Source organism: Bombus terrestris, chromosome 14 (genome assembly GCF_910591885.1).
Source record: "Bombus terrestris chromosome 14, iyBomTerr1.2, whole genome shotgun sequence".
Classification (NCBI taxonomy): Eukaryota; Metazoa; Arthropoda; class Insecta; order Hymenoptera; family Apidae; genus Bombus; species Bombus terrestris.
The window spans coordinates 11622723-11643612 of NC_063282.1; the positions used below are offsets into that span (position 1 = coordinate 11622723).

Sequence of the window (20890 nt, forward strand, 5' to 3'; positions counted from 1 at the left end):
AAATTGAATTGAATAACTAAAATATACTTAGTTTGTAAGTGAATAAAACGTTTAATCATTTTAAATTCTTCCAACAGCCATAAACCTCAAATTCATTCTAATTCTTGCAAGTTTAAGAAACAAGTTATTTAAGAAACGTTCAAGAAAATTGATAAATACTTAAAAATATTAAGAGAGTAAAATAATATAAGAGATATTTGAAACATTTTGAAATTTTTGAAAACGGAGCCATTTTCTGAGAAAATTCGAGAGCAAAAACTTATCGGTCAAAATAGTCATTTTATATTATAAAATAGATAACAAGATTGTAAAATGCTGTTAAACTATTCGGATTTGTTGAAATTCTTTCTAAATACATCTTATATTATTATTTTACAATAAATAATCTCATTTTTATCGTATTATATAATCATTTTCAAGATGATCTCAAAGTGGCTTTTCCGTAATTATTACAATAAAAAGAACAATTTATCTGTAATATTTATTTAAACTTTTAAACAATTTATGTTTTTTCGTTCTTATCCTTCACTAGTCATTTCCCTTCTCGTTGTGCACATGTATGTTCTCCCAACAAGAGCGTCAGAAATGTGCATATAGTTCAGCCGCTACCTGCTAGAGGGCCGGCCCTATTCTTAGTGTGCATTTTTTAGCTGATTTTTTGCTTATATTTACATATATGTAGATTGTAGATACTTATGAACTTAGTGGAAGTGGTTAGTGAATTTCATAATTCAGCAAACTTTCCGCATCGCATCAATTTATAAAAGATTTTGAACTTTTATCGTTTTAAAAATAATAAATTTATTTAAATAAATGGCTACCCTTGAGGACAAATCTCTCTGGGAGGATGGAGAGGTATAGATCGCACATTTATTTCTTATAGGTTAAGGTGGAATGACAAGCATATCTAAATTATCTTCCAGAATCGTATACTTTTTATATGATATGATTCGTATAGTATTTAACATACAAGATTTGATACAAATTAGATTTATTACATTTATTAAAATATTTGTGAAACAAGAAAATATTGCAAAAAATACAATCTTCTTTTATTTATATTCAAAAATTTCAGCCGATAAATATTAAAAAACTATTATAAATTTATTTCTAAAAGTACTTTCAATTTACACTATCTAAAATCAAGTTAATTATATATGGTGAAAATGAATATTTTTGTAATTGTTCTTATAGGAAGCTTTGGGTGAAGATGTTTGGAGAATGTCTACAGATGAAATTGTATCCCGTACACGTTTATTAGACAATGAGATTAAAATTATGAAAAGCGAAGTAATGCGTATTTCTCATGAACTTCAGGCACAAAATGACAAAATTAAAGAGAATACAGAAAAAATTAAAGTAAATAAAACTTTGCCATATTTAGTATCTAATGTTATAGAGTTGCTAGATGTGGACCCCCAAAATATGGGAGAAGAAGATGGTGCAGTTGTTGATTTAGATGCACAAAGGAAAGGCAAATGTGCAGTTATTAAAACTTCTACTCGTCAAACATACTTTCTACCTGTAATTGGATTGGTTGATGCGGAAGCTTTGAAACCTGGTGATTTAGTTGGTGTCAATAAAGATAGCTATCTTGTCCTTGAAACATTACCTGCTGAATATGATGCAAGAGTAAAGGCTATGGAAGTGGATGAAAGACCTACGGAACAATATTCAGATATTGGTGGCTTGGACAAACAAATTCAAGAATTGATAGAAGCTGTTGTTTTACCTATGACACACAAAGAGAAATTTGAAAATCTTGGTATCCAACCTCCCAAAGGTGTATTATTGTATGGACCACCAGGAACTGGTAAAACTTTATTAGCTAGAGCTTGTGCTGCACAAACAAAATCTACTTTTTTGAAATTAGCTGGACCCCAACTAGTTCAAATGTTTATCGGAGATGGTGCAAAATTAGTAAGAGATGCATTTTCGCTTGCAAAAGAGAAGGCACCAGCAATTATTTTTATAGATGAATTGGATGCAATTGGAACAAAACGTTTTGATTCTGAAAAAGCTGGTGACAGAGAAGTGCAACGTACTATGTTGGAATTATTAAACCAATTAGATGGATTTAGTTCTACTGCAGATATTAAAGTGATAGCAGCTACAAATAGGGTAGATATCTTAGATCCAGCTTTACTGAGATCCGGTCGTTTGGATAGAAAAATAGAATTTCCGCATCCAAATGAAGAAGCTAGGGCTCGTATAATGCAAATTCATTCGCGAAAAATGAATATGTCTCCGGACGTCAATTTTGAAGAATTATCAAGATCTACCGATGATTTTAATGGCGCTCAATGTAAAGCCGTTTGCGTTGAAGCGGTACATATATTATGATATTTAATAGTAATAGTATAATTCAGACATAGATCAATTTTTCTTCATTTTTTATAGGGTATGATAGCACTAAGACGCAATGCAACAGCAGTTACACACGAAGATTTAATGGAAGCTATTAATGAAGTTCAAGCAAAGAAGAAAGCCAATCTCAACTATTATGCCTAATGTGCTTTATTTATTAAGTTACATTCTATAATAAATGACTATAGAGACTGTAAACGAAATTAAATGTCAATAACAAAATAACCTCGTTTATTAAATAAACGACTCAATACGAGCATGTTAAAATTCCTGTGGATGTTTTTATATGTATAGGAAAGCCCAGCTAAATAGGATCACCCAAATAACTTTCATATTTATTGTTCTACGAAAAAACTTTTGAGGACAATGTTATAGTTTGACATCCTTGAAATACTACAACTTTGTCCTGACAAGTTTTTTGTACAACAATAAATAAAGTAGATTTAGCTGAGCCACCCTATATACTTAACTTCCGATTTATAAATTTAAAAATGCTTGCTGAAAATAGGAAAACAAAATTACATTTGTCATTTTAATTATCTGCTATTGTAATCCATAAATTTTATGTATGATACTAAAAGTTTAGTTACTGGCAAATTTATATTAAATAAATATATATATGTTTAAATTGTATAAGCTCCTATCTTTATAAATCTAAGTTGAATCCTTTTCAATAATTAATTATAAATGGATGGAACTTCTACAATTTATGAAATTTTCTGCAAACTATATTTATAATATTTTATGTCTTTACAATATCTGTCAAGTACAAAACGATCTTTATTCAAAGTAATCATACATGAGAGAAATAAAAATCTTTCTTGATAATCTTCTTTTTCATCGTCTTCTATGGCTTCTCTTCTTAATTCTGTAATAAAAGAAATTAATTTATTAGTCAAATTTAAATTTAATAAATACTTTTATACTAAATTTTTTAATAAATATTTACTTCTTTGGTCCCTTTACAAAACACCAATCAACTGAAATAGGTTGACCCAAGATTTCTGTCCCATTTAAAGCATCTTTTGCTGCTTGAGCTTCTTTAAACGTTTCATATTCTACCAAAGCATATCCTTTCAAGAAGCCTGTTCTTCTATCCAAATTTAAATGTAAATTTTTTATTTGTCCAAATTCTGAAAATTTATCTTGAATGTCATCCTCCTGTGCTTCTTCGTGTACTGAATTTATAAATAAAATCCATCCTTCTACAGCTATAATAAATTCTCTATAAATGTCTCAAAATTAAATATTTAATAATTTCACTTTTATTATTTTTTATTATGATAATAGCTTTTTATTAGGAAATTATACAAGTACTCTGTTAAATATAAAGTATTTAAAATGCTTTCTTACATCTTTGTGGACCTGGTTCATCATCGTCTTCCTCAACAATGTTCATTGATTCATAATGACCAACATCATCACGAGTGGACACCAATTCTGCACCATGTCCTCTACCTTTTCTCCTTTTTGCCTTTTCTTTTAAACGTGCAATACCCTCTAATAAATGAAAGCAGAAATATTATCAAAAATTATTATTTATTACTATAAAGACATACTTAAATCATATTAAAAGAAATCGCGCAGTAAAGAGGTTATAGCAAATGTCACACGCTTATGTATAACTCATGATAAAATATTAAACTTACGATCGCCTTCATCATCAACTTCAAACTCTTCTGCATTATCAATATCCAACACATCTGCCATAATTAAATTGTTAAATGTTTTCTTACAATAGTAACCTTGATCAAATACCGTATCACCGTATTTACCACCATGTATGGATACAAATCACGATGATTCACGACTCACATTAGACACAATAGTCGACAATCACTAATTACATATTATCTAGATTCTAGATGTATGTTTTTACTAGTTTTTATTTCTACCATTTAGAAAACATCGTCCTTAAACAATTTATGTAAGATATAAATATCCCTAATTTTGTTTTTTTATTTTGAAAAAAATTAAACTATTGATAATAAGATAAAACTATTTTATAAACTATATGTAGTAATCTTCTAAAAATTGCTTATGATGAAACTCATAAACCCATGAACTATAAAAAATATTATTTTATGATATTTTTCATAAAATCATCGTAATATCAATAACGATCGTATTTCAAATGTTTGCTATACTGGATATATATATGACGAGCATCATGCCAAATTTTAATCCATTAGCGTTCAAATTGACAAATTATGGAATACCAAATTTCCTTAAAAAATCCATTAAAACATGTAACTCAACAAGTAAAATGACGTCGTTACGTGTACTGAAACCGACGTAAAAATACAAAGAAAATAACATAATCATGTATTCATAGTGATTATTTGAATTTATAATATAGTACAGTAATTGTTTACGCATAACATGGCAACTGCACCAATAACAGATAACTCTCCGAAATCCTTATTAAAAGCCGTGGAAGGTAAAAATGATGAAAAATTAGAAAAGAAATTAACTATTCTCGAATCGCATGGATACACTCTTGGTAAAACAATAGGTACCGGTTCGTATGCCACTGTAAAAGTATGTTATGTAAACCATTTATTGATATTAAAAAAGTCAATATTAAATAACTAGTCAATTATTAATAAAAAAAATTGTAATGAAAGATTGCCAAATCTAATCGGCATGATTGCCAAGTAGCAGTAAAAATTGTTTCAAAGTTTCAAGCACCCGGAGATTATTTAAAAAAATTTTTGCCTCGTGAGATAGAAGTTGTTAAAGGTTTAAAACATCCAAATCTAATTCGTTTTCTTCAAGCAATTGAAACAACTCACCGGTTAGTTAACTTTTTTTTTATTTTATCATTATATCATTTAAAAACATAATTGTGTCTCATATTTTTCACTGATCATATATATAATCTATATAAATACTTAACATTTAGCGTTTATATAATTATGGAATATGCTCAATGCGGTAGTTTATTGGATATGATAAGGCGTGATACATTTATCGATGAATTTCGTAGCCGTCGATGGTTTCGGCAATTATTAGAAGCTATCGATTATTGTCATGGACGTGGTGTTGTACATAGGTAAAAGTTTAACGAAAAGAAAAAATATTAAATATCGCATATCACATTTAACTACATAATATTATTTAAGAGACATCAAATGCGAAAATCTTTTAATGGATCAGAACTTCAATATCAAATTATCCGATTTTGGATTCGCACGTGGACAAATGAAATCGAAGAACGGTATAGCTCCGTTAAGTGAAACTTTCTGTGGTAGCTATGCTTATGCTTCACCAGAAATATTAATGGGTGTTCCATATTTACCTCAATTGTCTGATGTATGGTCCATGGGAGTAGTACTCTATGCAATGGTTTATGGTCGACTACCATTTGATGATACAAATTACAGCCAACTTCTAAAGGTACCCAGGTACATTAAAGAGAAAGTAATAGAATCTAGTTCAACTTAAAATTTTATATGCTTAAGTAAGAATTCTACCATATTATTTCATTTTCTTTCTTTTACGATATAGCAAGTACAAAATAAAGTTATATTTCCTAAAGAACCAAACGTGTCTCAAGCTTGTCGTTCACTTATCTCACGAATACTTGTATCGCAACGAATACGGTTGGATATTGATCACATAAGAAATGATGTTTGGCTTGCTACGTCTCTTGTTACTGCCCAGACCTCTACTAGCGACATTTTGACAGTAATATTTCAAATTCTTTGTTTTATATGTTGTACTAATGGTTAGTAATATATTTTATATAATTTTGAAGGATATTCCTACAGTACCGAGTGTAAAGAAAATAGCAAGTGAAAAGAACAAAGGAACAAAAAGGCATGCGATTGGTATTGGAGCGTCAGTTACCGACGTTCGGTCATCTAATTTCAGCATTTTAGATGAAAGCAGCAATCGATACCGTTGTTTGAAATAAATTTCAAGTCTCTTATCTCCAAACTCCAAAGGACATTTTCTTGATTTTCCGTATTTCGTTTAATATTAAAATTATCACAATATTATGGCACTTTTATTTGTATTTGTTCTTTAGTTCATTCTTCATACTTACAAGGTTTAATATGACCAGTATAGTTAATATCAAATAAGAGTCCAAATATTTATTAGCAAACAGGACCTGCCTAAATGCATAATCTGAGACAAATACAGTACATAGTACTGTACTCATTCAGTCATAACATAGAATGATACTTGGCAATCATAAGCAAAAGTATCGTACTTATCACAAAAATACCAGGAGCAGTTGCTTTGTGGATATTCTTTGTATCGTCTGTAAAATAACGTAACGTTTCAAGTAAATTAACAAAATCAAATTTTGAGACCAAAATGAAAACGTACCGTTGGTATCAGTTACTGGTTCCCAACCTAAGCTACGATCGATAGCCATTTTCCATTGAGAATATAATATATCTCGTTCTAAATAAAACATGATTCATATCTTTAACGAACTGAATGAGCCAAAAATTCGAAAAGATATTGAACATACCATTCTCAGTTATCGAAGGTAGAAAGGTGTCGCTTGGTACAGCGGCGTCTATTTTCACATCCCATTTACGTATACCATCTGCATTTCCTGCAGCAATTGCAACTCCAAGTGCAGTAGTTTCACACATTAAAGGCCTCACTTTCTTGTAAAATTTTTTAATTAATCAGGTATTTCTTTTGCTCGTATATTTTGTTCTTATTTGTTTTAATCCCAAAAGGTAAAGTCTTTATAAAAAATGAATCCACTTACCAACTGGAATTCCACAAATGTCTGCTTGCATTTGCATTAACAAATTATTGGTAGTCATAGCACCATCTACCAACAATTTAGATAAAATTAAACCTGTGTCCTCTTTCATAGCTTCTAAAATGTCTCTTGTCTGAAAACAAATGGCTTGCAAAGCTGCCTTTATAATATGTGTGCTATTAGTGTCTTCAGTAATCCCACATATAACACTGAAATATTAAATACTTTGCAAGAGATATGTGATAACAAAATTAATTAAGATTTTTAATTTGATATTAACGAATAATTATAATGTTTAATTATCATGTTATTCACCTTCTTGCATCTTTCCTCCAATATGGAGCATATAATCCAGCAAATGCAGGCACAAATGTAACGCGATTATCAGTAGGAATTTGTTCAACAAGAGATTCAGACTCTTTCACATCAGACAGTATACCAAGGTTATCTTTCAGCCATTGAATAACAGCACCAGCTATAGCTACTGATCCCTCAAGAGCATATACCGGTGTTGCTTGTGGTCCTAACTGATAGGCGACTGTTGTCAATAATCCATGAGACGAATCTACAATCTTCAAAATAATTTATCAATATACAAGGTATGAAGGAAAATATTTTAAAAAATATTAAAGTTAATCTTACAGCAGTTCCAGTGTTGTATAAGAGAAAACAACCTGTGCCATAAGTGCTTTTTGCGTGTCCTTTTTGTAAACACATTTGACCTACCAACGCTGACTGCTGATCACCTAAACACTGTGTGTGTATAAATATTTACGTATAAATATCTATCTATAATTACTATTTTATTGATAAGCATATTAATTATAAGAAATATTAACTCCTGATATTGGTACTCCAGATAAAATATCATCTTGTATATATCCATATATTTCTGACGAACTACGGATTTCAGGTAAAATTTCTGGAGGTATATTAAAAAATGATAACAATGTTGGATCCCATTTTAAAGTTGTAATATTCATTAGCATTGTCCTCGAAGCATTTGTAACATCAGTGGCGTGGACACCAAAACTTGTCCCTCCAGTTAAGTTCTACAAAAAAATAAAATGCTTTTATGTTTCATATTAAAATACATTTCACAATAAACAATTATTATTGAACCGACCCAAATTAACCAAGAATCAATTGTACCAAACAGACAACGTTTTTGATCTAGAGCCTCACGAACACGAGGCACATTTTCTAGTAACCATTTTAATTTCAAAGCACTGAAATATGGACTAATCGGTAAGCCACAAAGTGGTTTCAAATAATTTTTATTTTGATTACGTATCTTTTTCAATATGTCATCCACGATCGAAGTTGTTCTCATATCCATCCATACTATAAGATAATAAATTTAAATTTTATTCTTCTTAATATGTAATTATTGATTTGTTGATATTGATATATACAATTGAAAACTGTGTATGTAAAAAATCTTGAATCAATGATTACCAATAGCATTGTATAATGGTTCTCCAGTAATAGAGTCCCATACAACTGTAGTTTCTCTTTGGTTTGTTATACCAACTGCAACTATATCACTAGGATCAATGGTAAGTTGCCTCAAATTAAATATAGTCTGATTAAGACATTCCCTGACTGCTTGTAATATTTCTGCAGGATCTTGTTCGACCCATCCTTCTTTTGGACATGATTGTGATATCGAAACCTGATGATATGTTAATACTTCGGCAGTATCCGCAGCAAAAACCTAAAATAATAGTACACACATTAGTAAATCATTGATAGAAATATAAAGAATGTACATCGAATGATGCGTTATTTATATTTTTTTGGAGGATCAATTAATCACCACACCGTTTCTCAATATATTAGTAAAAGTAGATTCAATAAATATAATGTATATTATGACCCAAACGATATATTACTTTGTTTATTACAAATATTACAAATTATTATTACATTAGAGATACTACACTAGAATAATTTAATTATATGATAATCAAGTTTTTAATACCAAAAATCTAGCACTACTTGTCCCTTCATCGATTGCACCGACGAGGGGTCCATATCTACTTGTCGACTCATTTTTGTTCATCTCATAAAAGACTGCTCGAACGGTTTATTAGTAATCACAGGTTTTTGTTTATTCGCTATCAGCCGGCAATTTAAATGAAGTGTCACAATCATGAATGTGAAATTAGCAAGTGAAAGGTTTCAGATTAATATGACATTATAAGGTTAGGTAACTGAAGGAATCATTCGATAAAAATAAGGGCTTTCAACCACTCGCACGTTGCTGACAGTTTTTCATCGATCGCTTTCTCGTCAAAGAACAACTTTCATGCATTGATGTATGTCGCATTCACAAACTGATTACCGGTTTCCATTCATGGATATGTATAACATAGAATGGTGCACTACTACTTAAAAACTATCGGTGGTCAAGATATCTCATAAAGTATATCTTATTTTGAACGTTAATCTACAGAGTAAAAAACGAGTTATGAAGAAAATACTGTGATTGGTTCATGGAATGTTTTGATAAAGCGCCAAGAGAACAAAATGATCCTTCTTCATTTACATGCAGAAATATTATACTAAATACATTTCACGAATATAGTTACTAATCTGTATAACTTAATAGAAAGGAGAATAACAAAAATATTTTGTTATATCAATTGAAAATTTTCCAATTAGATCACTTAAATTCAATAAAAAGTAGTATTATACAAAATAAATAGTCAAGCGAATAAGCTTTTCCTTTATAAAGTAATGAAAAATTTTTGCTAAATAAGCGTTTACTTCACAATATATATATTTTTAAATATTGTTAGTGTATTTTTTCAAATTTTATGAATTTTGTAAGATTGGAAATTTTGTAAAATATGGCTGGATTACGCGTAGAAAGGATCCGATAGAGGGCATTCAACGCGTGCATACGCAATCGCGCACCTCCACCTAACGCGAAGACGACATCAAATTGTCGTTTGCGTTTTAAAAAGTGGCAACTGTTTTGGCGTGTATTTTTCGTAATACTTTCATCGGAACCAACCGCTCTATCTGTCATGAGGACCTAAATGGCGTTGGCATCAACACCCATCTACCGTTTCGCTCGCTGCCAATCGTTCGAACAGAGACACGAAAATTTCAAGTCAGTGCTGGCAACTTTTTACGTTTATTATAAGGCTTCATTTTGACGAGGAACGCAGGCAAATATTTTGTTTACTGTTCCTCGCACGTTATTGTTAGGGTTATTGGATTTTAGCGGTTACTTATCGATGCGAGCGAAGAACAGAATGCTTCGTTCCATGCTATAACGGAAGCAATCTCATTGTATTGTGCTTCGACACATTATTTCTTGTTCCTTCGCTTGCAGAATGAATCGTCAGATACGTTATTGTTCGAGGATACAACGATATCGATGGTTGCATTCTTATTCTCAATATTCGGTATACACCGTGCGTGCTATTACATAAGAAGAGATTATCGAGAAAATTTTATTTTAACGGATATTTTGCCCCTGCTCACATTACTCGATCATGAAAGCTAAAAATTATTCCGCGACATGCAAACTATCGCAACTGCTCTTTTTAAATAGAATAACGGTATAATTTAATGTATTATGTTAAACATTTTTTACTTTTTTATATACTATATTTTAAACACGATGTTGAAAATTACTAATGTGTCCAATTAAAAAGGAAGGAATGATTATATATACACTAAGTGACAACATTAGTACTAACATGCAATTTATTGTATCATTTTATTGAGACTTTAAACCAATGTTTTAATATCTGCATTGTTTTTGTAGTTGCCAAAAAGATGACAGCTGATTCAGAAAAAGATAGTACTCATTGTTTGATATGTAACAGTAAAGTTGGTGTATCTACTAGGAATAGTATACGAATCTTTAATGAAAATTCTGTAACATCGTCAGAAAAATCACTTGTAGATGCTATTTGTACTGTCTTAGAAACAGATTTGAACGAAGAGAATGTACATTCTCTTGTCATATGTAAAAAATGCTATAAATTATTTAATGAGGTAAATGAGATATCAATTATTGTTTTATAGAAAATTATACAAGGGTAGTTAAGAAAATAACTGGCATTTATAGATTGATGAACTTGAAAGTCGACTGACAGAGGTAAAATTAGAATTATTTAATAACTATAAGAAAACTATTAAAAAGATATCTGATATGCAAAATGAAGAAGAATATAATGATCATGATTACATAGAAAATACAGAAAGTCAGGATACAGATGGAGAAATTAGATATATACAAAAGGTAATGAATAAAGTAAAAACTAGTTATACATATACATATACTATAAATATTATAATATATATATGTACAGGGTATCCGTGCAACTTGAATAAACAATAGCATTAAAATGGTAAAAGATGAAAAAGATTTTATTAAGAGAGATTAAATGGTTTTTAGTTGTGCATCATATGGTATCTGTGCATTTTACATAAGTGGTGGCGTTTCAGAGATTTTAGGATGATTTATATTTTTTTTTTAAATGGAATTATGCTTTTCTTATACACCATGCGATGTACTTTTTAATTCTCTACAAAAATGTATTAAGGTACTTGGGTCAAAAATGATTGGTTTAAAAGATATTTTAATCTTAATATTGTAAAACTTTTTGTATGAAAGACAGAGAAGAACAACTCACTAGCTTTTGGTTTATGTTTTTCTTGTTTTCCATCAAGTTAAAATATTTTCTAAATGAATCATTTCTTGAACCAAATACCTTCTCCTTTGTAGAGAATTAAAAAATGCATTGAATGGTGAAAAAAAAAAAAAAATATAGTTTTATTTATGAAGGTAGATATAAGCTTAAAATCTTTGAAATACCTTCACTTTCAGAGAAGACACGTGCACCATGCGATACATCATTGGAAATCATTAAATTTTTTCTAATGAAATTCTTTTTTATCCTTTGTCATTTTAATATTATGGATTGTTCCAGTTATATATATATACATATACATGTAATATTTCAAAATTTATGTAAGGATGAATCAGAAATTCAAGAGATGGAAGGAGAAGAAGAAAGAATAGAGGAAGAAGAAGAGGAACCTTCTTGTGAACCAGAGGAAATTATTCTGAAAGTTGAGGCCATACCAGAAACAAGTAGTACTGAAGAAAGAAAGAGGATAAAACGAGCAAAAATTACACCAAAAATTGAACCTCCCCAAGAGCGAGTAAGAAATGATAAATAATATGTTCATCAGTAGTTTATATTACTGTGAAATGATAATCTGCGATTATTCATTTATTTTCCAGACTGTTACTAGAGATGGCTCTATATATAGCTGTTTGTTATGTACAAATGAAGACGATAAAGCTGTAGGAGATGCAAAGTCTATTATTGCTCATGTGAGGAGTGTGCACGAAACTCGTTTATATATTTGCGATGTATGCGGAGATGACTTTAAAAAGAGAAATCAACTATCTATTCATCTTGATGATCATGTTGCTAAAGAGGAAGGAGATTTTCAGTGCGAAACATGTAATAGAATATTTAGTAATTTGCGGTTGTTTAGGGTTCATAGAAGAATACATTATCCACAATCGAAATGTTGGCCGTGTGAAACTTGTGGTAAACGATACAGGTAGATATAAACTACAATTTTTAATACTAGAAATACCACACCAGTCAAAATGACCGGTTCTACAATTTTATAAATGTATCAACCCTCGTTTAGAGATCATGGTCCCAGATGGATTAATAATATCAAAAATGTACTACATAACATAGAATTCCTTCTGTAAGAAAGTAATAAATCAATAAATATAAAAATATTCTATTATTATGTATTTTTCAAAGACCAGTCATTTTGACTGGTTTTGGTAGAAATAGCTTTGTGTTAACTATCGGTAGTTCTAGTGTTAAATGGTATTCACGTAGTGTAAACTAGTGTATATTGCAATTTGTTACTTTTGTAGTTCTAAAAATTTATTGGAGGAACATATTAATACACATACAGGTGTACGTCCATATGTATGTGAAAATTGTGGTAAAGATTTTGCTTCAAAATATACTTATAAAGCACACGTAAAAACACATGAAATACGACCTCGTCCTTACCAGTGTTCACAATGTAACAAAACATTTTTGAGCCAACAAAATCTTAATCAACATGAAAGAACTCATAATGGTGTAAAGGAGTATGTTTGCCACCAGTGCGGTATGATTCATTATTTTTTCATTTTTCAATTTCCTATATATTAAAAATATATTGGTATTCATGGCAATAATTACAGGGAAAGCCTTTGGTTCACCACATAATTTAGAAGTACACAATATAGTACATACTGGTTACAAGCCATACATATGTAGAGTATGTGGTAAAGCATTTGCTCGTAAAGCTGAAATAAGGGACCATGAAAGAACACATACTGGAGAGAAACCATATCAGTGTGAATTTTGTGGAGCTACATTTAGGTATGTCTATTAATTAGCAAATGTAAAAATAATTTATTATATTTTCCTAACGTTTTAGTCAACGATCAAATTTACAATCGCACAAGCGTGCAACGCATTATAATGATAAACGGTACAAATGTGACGATTGTGGAAAAGGATTTAAACGGCGGAGATTATTAGACTATCATATAAAAGCAGCTCATACCGGTGAAAGACCGTACAAATGCGATATATGTACAGCAACATTTGTATATCCCGAACATTTCAAAAAACATATGCGTATACATACTGGAGAGAAACCTTATCTCTGCGAGGTACTTGTACTGAAAATGATTATTATAAATGATTACTAATATCGACGATGTCTTTTTTTTAATTTTGGAATTGTATTGTAACATTTCAGGTTTGTGGTAAAGCATTTAATAGTCGAGATAATAGAAATGCGCATCGGTTTATACACAGTGATAAAAAGCCGTATGAATGTCTAGTATGTGGTATGGGTTTTATGAGAAAACCTTTGTTGTATGCTCATATGCAGACTCAGGTGAGCTGATATGATATTACAACGATGAGATTCTGTAAATTCTGCGACAGTACTAATCTAAATACGAATATTTTTTAGGGACACTTAAATGATACCATTGTGGTGAATCAACCGCGTCTCACTACGGAAGATGATCAAGTTATAACAATTTCTGATGGCAACGTGGAACTTTTAGTAGATGAAGCGGAAAATGACCAGGTAATTAAATAAATTTGTTTTTCATTTTTCTTTATCCTTTTTTTATTTTTCATATATTTATTATGTTGTAAGATGTAACTAATACCCTTTATATTTTAATTATTTTCTAGTTGGATGAAACTGAACTGTATGTGACAGAGTTAAAAGATCATGTTATCATACAGCAGCAAAATGAGGATCAAATGTATAACGAAGAAGATGTATTAAATATTCCGGCAGAGGAAAATGTTGCGGATGAGGAAGTAAATCATCTCGTAGATGGAGAAGTATGTACCAAATTATATGCTACAACGTAGTATATCGTGCAGATCAAAACAGATGATATTTTTCAGATGAACTTCGCTGAAAATGAAGTAATGGAATGTAAAACTGAAGATTCGGAGCAAGTAGAAGAGGTATACAACTATAATGAAACGGAAGATGGGGAAACAATAGTTGTACCAACTACCTCAGAGTACAAAGAAGCGGAAGAAGAGAAAAATGCTGTACGATTAGTACAAATTCGATTTCCAACATCGGTTGGTGGTGAAGGCCGAAGTTGGTTAAGCTTAGTACAAAACACGTGAATTTTTGTATCATTGTGATGTACTATAGCTTCTTAATAAGGAGTCCGCTTCTTAATAAATCTTTAAATTTAAGTACGTGTAATTTTGAAGAAACTGCTATATTATTTTTCGATTAAACTTGAATTTTGTATTTAGCTGTAATCGAAGCAAAAGGCAAAAAACTTAAACTCATTACACAATATAACATTTAACGTTTCCAATTTACTTTTATGGAAATGAAGATGGAAGAAATTGTTCAGAGTACATGAAAATGATGTTTAAAAATAGTAATATCAAACTAGATATTCTATATGGTTATTTATAACGCAAATCAGTCAATAGTATCATTTTAATTGTAATTTATTTCTCTTAAGCCGCGTTTTATGTTTATGACTCTTATCTTTTCGTATCTTATAATGGTCACTGCGCATGAACAATTTACTCAAGTTAAATTAACGAAAATTAGTCGTTAGTTTCATACTAAATTAGTAAATAGTGCCTATTAGTAGATATGTTTGTATATCCTCTAATAACTTTCATCATAATTCACTAAATGTATCGTATTAATTTTCTTGATATCAATACTTTTTTACGCGTTTAACATAAATTGTAGTTCGTAGCAAACATGCTGGCTATACTACCGAAAAGCATTCGAACGAGACGAAATTTAGCTGATATGGGATGAGACAGTAGATTTGAAATATAAGATTTTAGCTTCAGGATATTATAAGTTTGGAAGATGCAGGTCTCTACATGTAATAGATCTTCATTGCTATTAGACACACGGTGCATTCGACAATTAATACATATAACCATATGGGTATGAATGAGGTACGTATATGTATATTACATTCAAAAGCGTTTAATGTCAACACAAACTTCACGTTGATATTTTTTAATGTGTCTTTAATCTTTTTCGCTTATTGATGTTTCGGTCTTTAGGCTTAAGATAAAGATGGCTGAGGATATCTCTGTGCGTGAAACAAAAACCGGTAAGAGAATTATGTAAGTATATATCGCTGTTTTGCTTTGTAAAGCTTACAAAAAATTGTAAACTTTAAAAGAGGGCGTTTTAAAATTTACAAAGAAATCTTTGTAACCCATTTCAACAACATTATAAGGCTTACTTAATACGAGATATGCCACTATTCGCGAAAATAGTACAACCTTCCATTTATAGCGTTACAAAACAGGTGAAGATAGGTCAGTGTTGTTGCAAGCTAAGGCCTGGTTGATAACGGTATACGTAATGATTTTGCCATCTGATGTAAAACTGGTAGTTAAAAATATAAATATACGGTTTAACATGATAAAAATAGAAACATAGTGTAGGCTTCCTATTGAATAAAATAAATTTTAAATTTTTTGAGATGTGTCACTATCAAAGCAAAGCAGCGATATGTGAGTACATATCGTATATGAGGAGTGACATAATCGGTTTATGTTTTCGTGATTGGAAGAAAGGCAAGAAGAAAGGGCCTGATTTGTACGTAGAAATGATTCGGTCTATTCGAATAGTTTATCCACGGTTGCATATCATGCTACTGCCGTTAATTTCGTGAAAAATGTCGAACGGAGTATCTTAATAGTACGTTTCGAACGTATAACCTTTCAAGGGCAACATTTTATATTTCAAGCTTAATTACCTCGTCCCAATGATACTCATTGAATTTTGTTCTGCTCAGGGACCATTCGGAAGAATACCCAAGAACTTGCCTTAGCAGTAGAATTAAAGAATTTAAGATTTAAATGCTTCAAAGTACCATACAAAATTTGAACGAAGATTCGCCTTTCTGAATTTTTGAAATCAATATATTGCATCGTTTTTATGTGTAATATCTCGTATGACAAACCGTATAAGAATAATATTTGTTATAGACATGACATCATACTACGTATTTAATTTCTATGTATTATTAGTTATGTAACATTCTTTATAAATATTAATACAAATATGTACAATTAAATAAAATTATAATGTTCTTAGTCATTGTCTTTTTCTTCATTCTTTTGTTAGCAATATATGCGATGATAAACAAATGAAAGTCTACTTGGTATTAAATGATTAACATTCAAGATAAGTTATTTAGAGACAATTAGTTAAATGAACTCTGGGATCAATTCTTACCGTAATTATCAATGATAGATGTCAGTAGTAGTGCATGTGTTTTGCAGAAACGCAAAGGGGATGGTTTTGATAAATGACAGGAAATTACGGAGGACTGAGATACTCCATTCAGCGATTAATTGTCACGCTATTGTAGCTTGAGCCATCAAGCAGCATCTCGTGGCTCTCAATAAGTTAAATTGAGTGTGAATAATATTCGAATCCGGCAGTTTCTGTGTTGAGAATTCGCACCCTCAATGCCTCTTTATCCAGTTCGGTCTTTCAAAACGAACTAACACAATAACATCTAAGAATATTCAATTTTTCACAAAGGAATGAGATCTTAGTAGTCTCTCGTTAAATAATCATTATTTCTGGAATTACACATGGCTAATTACGAATCGATTATACAAAAATGTTATTTGGATTGATTTATATCTTGCTGTCCGAAATTTTAAAGTGCACAAGGATATTACAAGAATTTCCTTCAAAAACGTTTTATAATTTAAGTTTTCTAAAACTTTACTACTAAACAGAGCGGTAACATGAAGTAAAATCGTAAGGTTTTTTTATCTTTCAATAATAGGAAATGTTCCCTTTTCGAATTAAACTAATTTAAGTAAAAGCTTTAATAAGATCGAAACTTTGTGTAAATTTAGAAAAGATCTACAGCAATTTCCCTTTGAAAGAATAATTTACTTGCATAAGATGCTTAGGAATTCTCTGTTCATTCTCCACAAGTGCACGAATACACGACGCTTCTCACATTAATTAATCGACAAGTCTAATTGAATTGCCTTGTCTGAAAACCGTGATTTTAATTTGTCATCAATGTTTCATCAAATGCATAAAAACGCTAATTGTTTATTGATGAAATTAATGTTAATCATTTCATTTTTGTTACATTATAAGTAACTTTAAATTAATGAAAATAAGATGTTTGCAGAATTGTCGAGAAAAGAACACTCTTATGCACGCACAAAATTTCAATAATCTTAATTCACTAATAATCACTAATAATAATCACTAACTATAAAGGAAACTAAAAGGAAAAACTTAAACATAAATTGGTTGATTGCACGGCAAAAAGCTCTCGTAAATATCGCGTCGTTAGTGGCGGAATATCAACATGTCTCTTTTGCATTTCCTCATTGTCGTTTTATCTTTCCGCAAAATATCTGTTTCACTCACGAAGATTTCGTTTGTTTCCGTTTGTGGTTTCTCTGTTTTCCTAATCCGAATCTTTTTCTTTAAGCTTTTTTCTTCTTCCCGTGTACACGCACTGCATGCAAATGTATGTATTATCGCGGTATTCTACTCTGATTAGACGCCGTGTCCAAAATGAATCTTTAATGAATCTTATCCAAGACTTCCAACTCCATTCTGTAATGGCAACGTTATAATACATTATTTATAATAGTAGCGGTATCGCATTTTGCGAACTTATTTTAATAAGGAAAGTTGACGAACTTGAATGTCGTGCTCGTCGAATAATTCTAGGAGACATTTTGGTCCTTTCTCGGATGAAAATTTAGCTAAAGATTAAAAAAATCGTTAGATATATGTATGTACATACATATACTATCAACAAGAAGTTTGGAAGCACCAGCGTTTCTCTAAGCTTTCTACATCTCTACGTTACAATATGTGTAAATTACGTGATGATAAACGAAGACCAGGGCCGGCGTGTCCTTTTGCGGGGCGGGTTCAAAAATTTTGCGGGGCCTGAATACACATTCAAATCCTACATTTAAATTTTACTACGAGGAATTATTTATTTACAAATGCTGTTACATATTATATACTTTTTATAAGCAGTTTTTTAAACAAATCCAAGTAATATTTTTTCGCATTCGGCAAGAAATTCAATGAAAGTATAAAATCTGTAATCATGTATGACTTTTGAAAAAAACTATTGATGTAGTTTAATTTCTCTAAAAAGTAAATTTCGCTGAACCTAACTCGCAGGAACTTTTAAGATATTTGTAAAATATTTTACGAATTAATAATTTGTACGTCAGCAATATTAAAAAATGTATAGCGTGAATAGACAGATGACGACATGTTCGGAGATTTAAAAGTTGAACGTTTGAAAGTTTGAAAATCGCTCATAAGTTCATTTACCGAACAAGTATCTCACAAATTTGATTTATCAATCGAATGCAGATATCAATGTCCAATTGGTATTCTTCTGTTTGGAGGTCATTATATCTTTAATCACGGTGATATGCATTATCTTTGTATTTCCACGATTTCGTTTCGTATCCCGATGTCTCCTTTTGCTCGTTTCTCCCCTTTTCTCCTTCCATTTATTTTTACGCTACGTGTACAGAGTATGCAAATGTACACGTGTATTATTTCAGAGTACCGTCTTTTTCAAGTATCACGTGCAGAATGAACGAAACTCCCGAGAGATTTGTTTTTTACCAACGTCGTGCATGAAAGATACACAAAAGCGTCACGAGAAAACATACGACGAGGTAGAAACGAGCACAGGCCCGACCTATCCATATGTCGAGTCGATCCTAGGATCCTTTGATCCTATTCTGATTTACTTGTAAGTGAAGTGTAAGTGAAGGATCGAAAACTTGCCGAAAGAATACAAGTTCGTTGGATGTTGTCGGAATTTTCATCGTCTAGAGCTCAATACGTATCACGCCACACGATGGTTCAAGTTGCTGGCACCCGAGATTTTCGTGACATTTGTTCGAGCTTTTCGCCAGATTTATGAACCATTTTCGCGACTTACTTTTTTTCCCTGCGGATTCGCGTTAGAGATTTCAAGAGAATAAAGGACTCTTTGAGACAAAAATTACAAGAAAACACTGCGTAAAAATCAACTGACGTAACGAATGACAATGTTTCAAGCAAAGGAAAACATATCTTATCAAATATTGGGTTGGCAACTAAGTGATTGCGGATTTTGTCATTAGGTGGCAATGACGATAGTATTGACTAATTATAATATTAATAATAATAAACGCTTATCAATCAAGTATCAATCAATGTTCTAATCAAATAGTTTTAGTAATCTGGAAATATTTTTCATGTTACAGATGATACGAAAGATATTTTAAATAAAAGTTGTATAGAATTTCGAGAGCTATATACATCTTTTATAAATGAATAACATTTCAGGCATACTTAACTTTTATCTAAAACATTTTTGATACCATCGAACATAATTTCGAACATTGTTAGGTACAATTATACAAGGTTTTTAAAAATAACTAATAACAGTAGCTAATGAATCTTGAAAGTTTTGAAGTAACTTATGATAGTTGATACATTTTTGCAATGTTCAGGAGAATAGTAAGGATACATATTTGATTCGAAAATCAAATAGAAAGGCAATTTCGGTAACATGCAATTGATCGACAATTATCGAATCTTAAAATTATTCTCATATACAAAATGGAAAATATGATTTATCACGTTTTTTTCTGCGACTTTCCCACCGTACAGCGATCTATGTAGATAGTTTTTCGAACAAGTAATTATCAATTTCACTTACTTTTCATTCAAATAAGTTACACAAAATTAATTTCATGAGTAATCATCGCGAAAAGACTCGTGCATTAGTTACAGTTAACTTGAACCTTACAACTTCGAAGAACATTTCAAGAAGTGCATACAGTTTAATTTTGAAAAAAATTGACGTTGAATTTTCGAACTCTTATTTTATTGCATATTGATCTGATATGTATTTTCAATACAAACTTAGAATAATTTTTTACGACCATTTCGTAGATACAGACAAACAGGATGTTTATATTTACAATAACGTTAAACGATACGTGAAAACACACGTGGGTATAATAAAATATGGAAATCGATTTTAGCATTTTCGACATTCGGGGTCATGACGAAATTACAGGATATTTTACAGATCACGCATCTTTCAGATATAAATGTTAATTATATTTCACATCCATTCCTTCATATTGGAATTAGAGATCTATTAAATTTAATATAAGCGTT

At 30.7% G+C, this 20890-nt stretch overlaps 5 protein-coding genes across 8 annotated transcripts; 3 read left to right on the forward strand and 2 right to left on the reverse strand.

The window, feature by feature from the left end:
• The first annotated feature begins 619 nt into the window (after positions 1 to 619).
• LOC100646613 (26S proteasome regulatory subunit 6A-B) lies at positions 620 to 2634 on the forward strand. The gene is made up of 3 exons (XM_003393323.4): positions 620 to 855; positions 1195 to 2328; positions 2401 to 2634. The coding sequence occupies exons 1-3, from the start codon at positions 814 to 816 to the stop codon at positions 2509 to 2511; spliced, it is 1287 nt and encodes a 428-aa protein (XP_003393371.1). The 5' UTR covers positions 620 to 813; the 3' UTR covers positions 2512 to 2634.
• A 495-nt stretch (positions 2635 to 3129) lies between these two features.
• Positions 3130 to 4257, reverse strand: LOC100646731 (RNA-binding protein 8A). The gene is made up of 4 exons (XM_003393324.4): positions 4017 to 4257; positions 3721 to 3867; positions 3317 to 3578; positions 3130 to 3235 (listed from the first exon to the last, which is right to left on the reverse strand). Exons 1-4 carry the CDS (start codon positions 4075 to 4077, stop codon positions 3205 to 3207), a joined length of 501 nt encoding a protein of 166 aa, XP_003393372.1. The 5' UTR covers positions 4078 to 4257; the 3' UTR covers positions 3130 to 3204.
• Positions 4258 to 4567: 310 nt separating this feature from the next.
• LOC100649913 (testis-specific serine/threonine-protein kinase 3-like) lies at positions 4568 to 8817 on the forward strand. The gene is made up of 6 exons (XM_003393348.4): positions 4568 to 4908; positions 4995 to 5164; positions 5273 to 5422; positions 5493 to 5766; positions 5878 to 6057; positions 6128 to 8817. The coding sequence occupies exons 1-6, from the start codon at positions 4750 to 4752 to the stop codon at positions 6284 to 6286; spliced, it is 1092 nt and encodes a 363-aa protein (XP_003393396.1). The 5' UTR covers positions 4568 to 4749; the 3' UTR covers positions 6287 to 8817.
• On the reverse strand, positions 6358 to 9222 carry LOC100646493 (glycerol kinase). 2 transcript variants are annotated; one of them, XM_003393322.4, is made up of 10 exons: positions 9084 to 9222; positions 8558 to 8816; positions 8226 to 8443; positions 7939 to 8151; positions 7742 to 7852; positions 7415 to 7671; positions 7103 to 7308; positions 6854 to 6991; positions 6706 to 6783; positions 6358 to 6637 (listed from the first exon to the last, which is right to left on the reverse strand). In XM_003393322.4, the coding sequence occupies exons 1-10, from the start codon at positions 9162 to 9164 to the stop codon at positions 6540 to 6542; spliced, it is 1659 nt and encodes a 552-aa protein (XP_003393370.1). In that variant the 5' UTR covers positions 9165 to 9222; the 3' UTR covers positions 6358 to 6539. The 2 variants fall into 2 exon arrangements, with proteins under 2 accessions (XP_003393370.1, XP_048268155.1); XM_048412198.1 differs by lacking the exons at positions 6358 to 6637; positions 6706 to 6783 and having other exon boundaries at positions 6863 to 6995.
• An 805-nt stretch (positions 9223 to 10027) lies between these two features.
• Positions 10028 to 14969, forward strand: LOC100646370 (zinc finger protein ZFP2). 3 transcript variants are annotated; one of them, XM_003393321.4, is made up of 12 exons: positions 10028 to 10220; positions 10884 to 11116; positions 11190 to 11363; positions 12101 to 12289; positions 12372 to 12700; positions 13035 to 13276; positions 13353 to 13533; positions 13592 to 13829; positions 13919 to 14059; positions 14138 to 14257; positions 14368 to 14523; positions 14590 to 14969. In XM_003393321.4, the coding sequence occupies exons 2-12, from the start codon at positions 10895 to 10897 to the stop codon at positions 14821 to 14823; spliced, it is 2226 nt and encodes a 741-aa protein (XP_003393369.1). In that variant the 5' UTR covers positions 10028 to 10220; positions 10884 to 10894; the 3' UTR covers positions 14824 to 14969. The 3 variants fall into 3 exon arrangements, with proteins under 3 accessions (XP_003393369.1, XP_012167672.1, XP_048268154.1); XM_012312282.3 differs by lacking the exon at positions 10028 to 10220 and adding an exon at positions 10245 to 10674; XM_048412197.1 differs by lacking the exons at positions 10028 to 10220; positions 10884 to 11116 and having other exon boundaries at positions 11202 to 11363; positions 12055 to 12289.
• The last annotated feature ends 5921 nt before the right edge of the window (positions 14970 to 20890 follow it).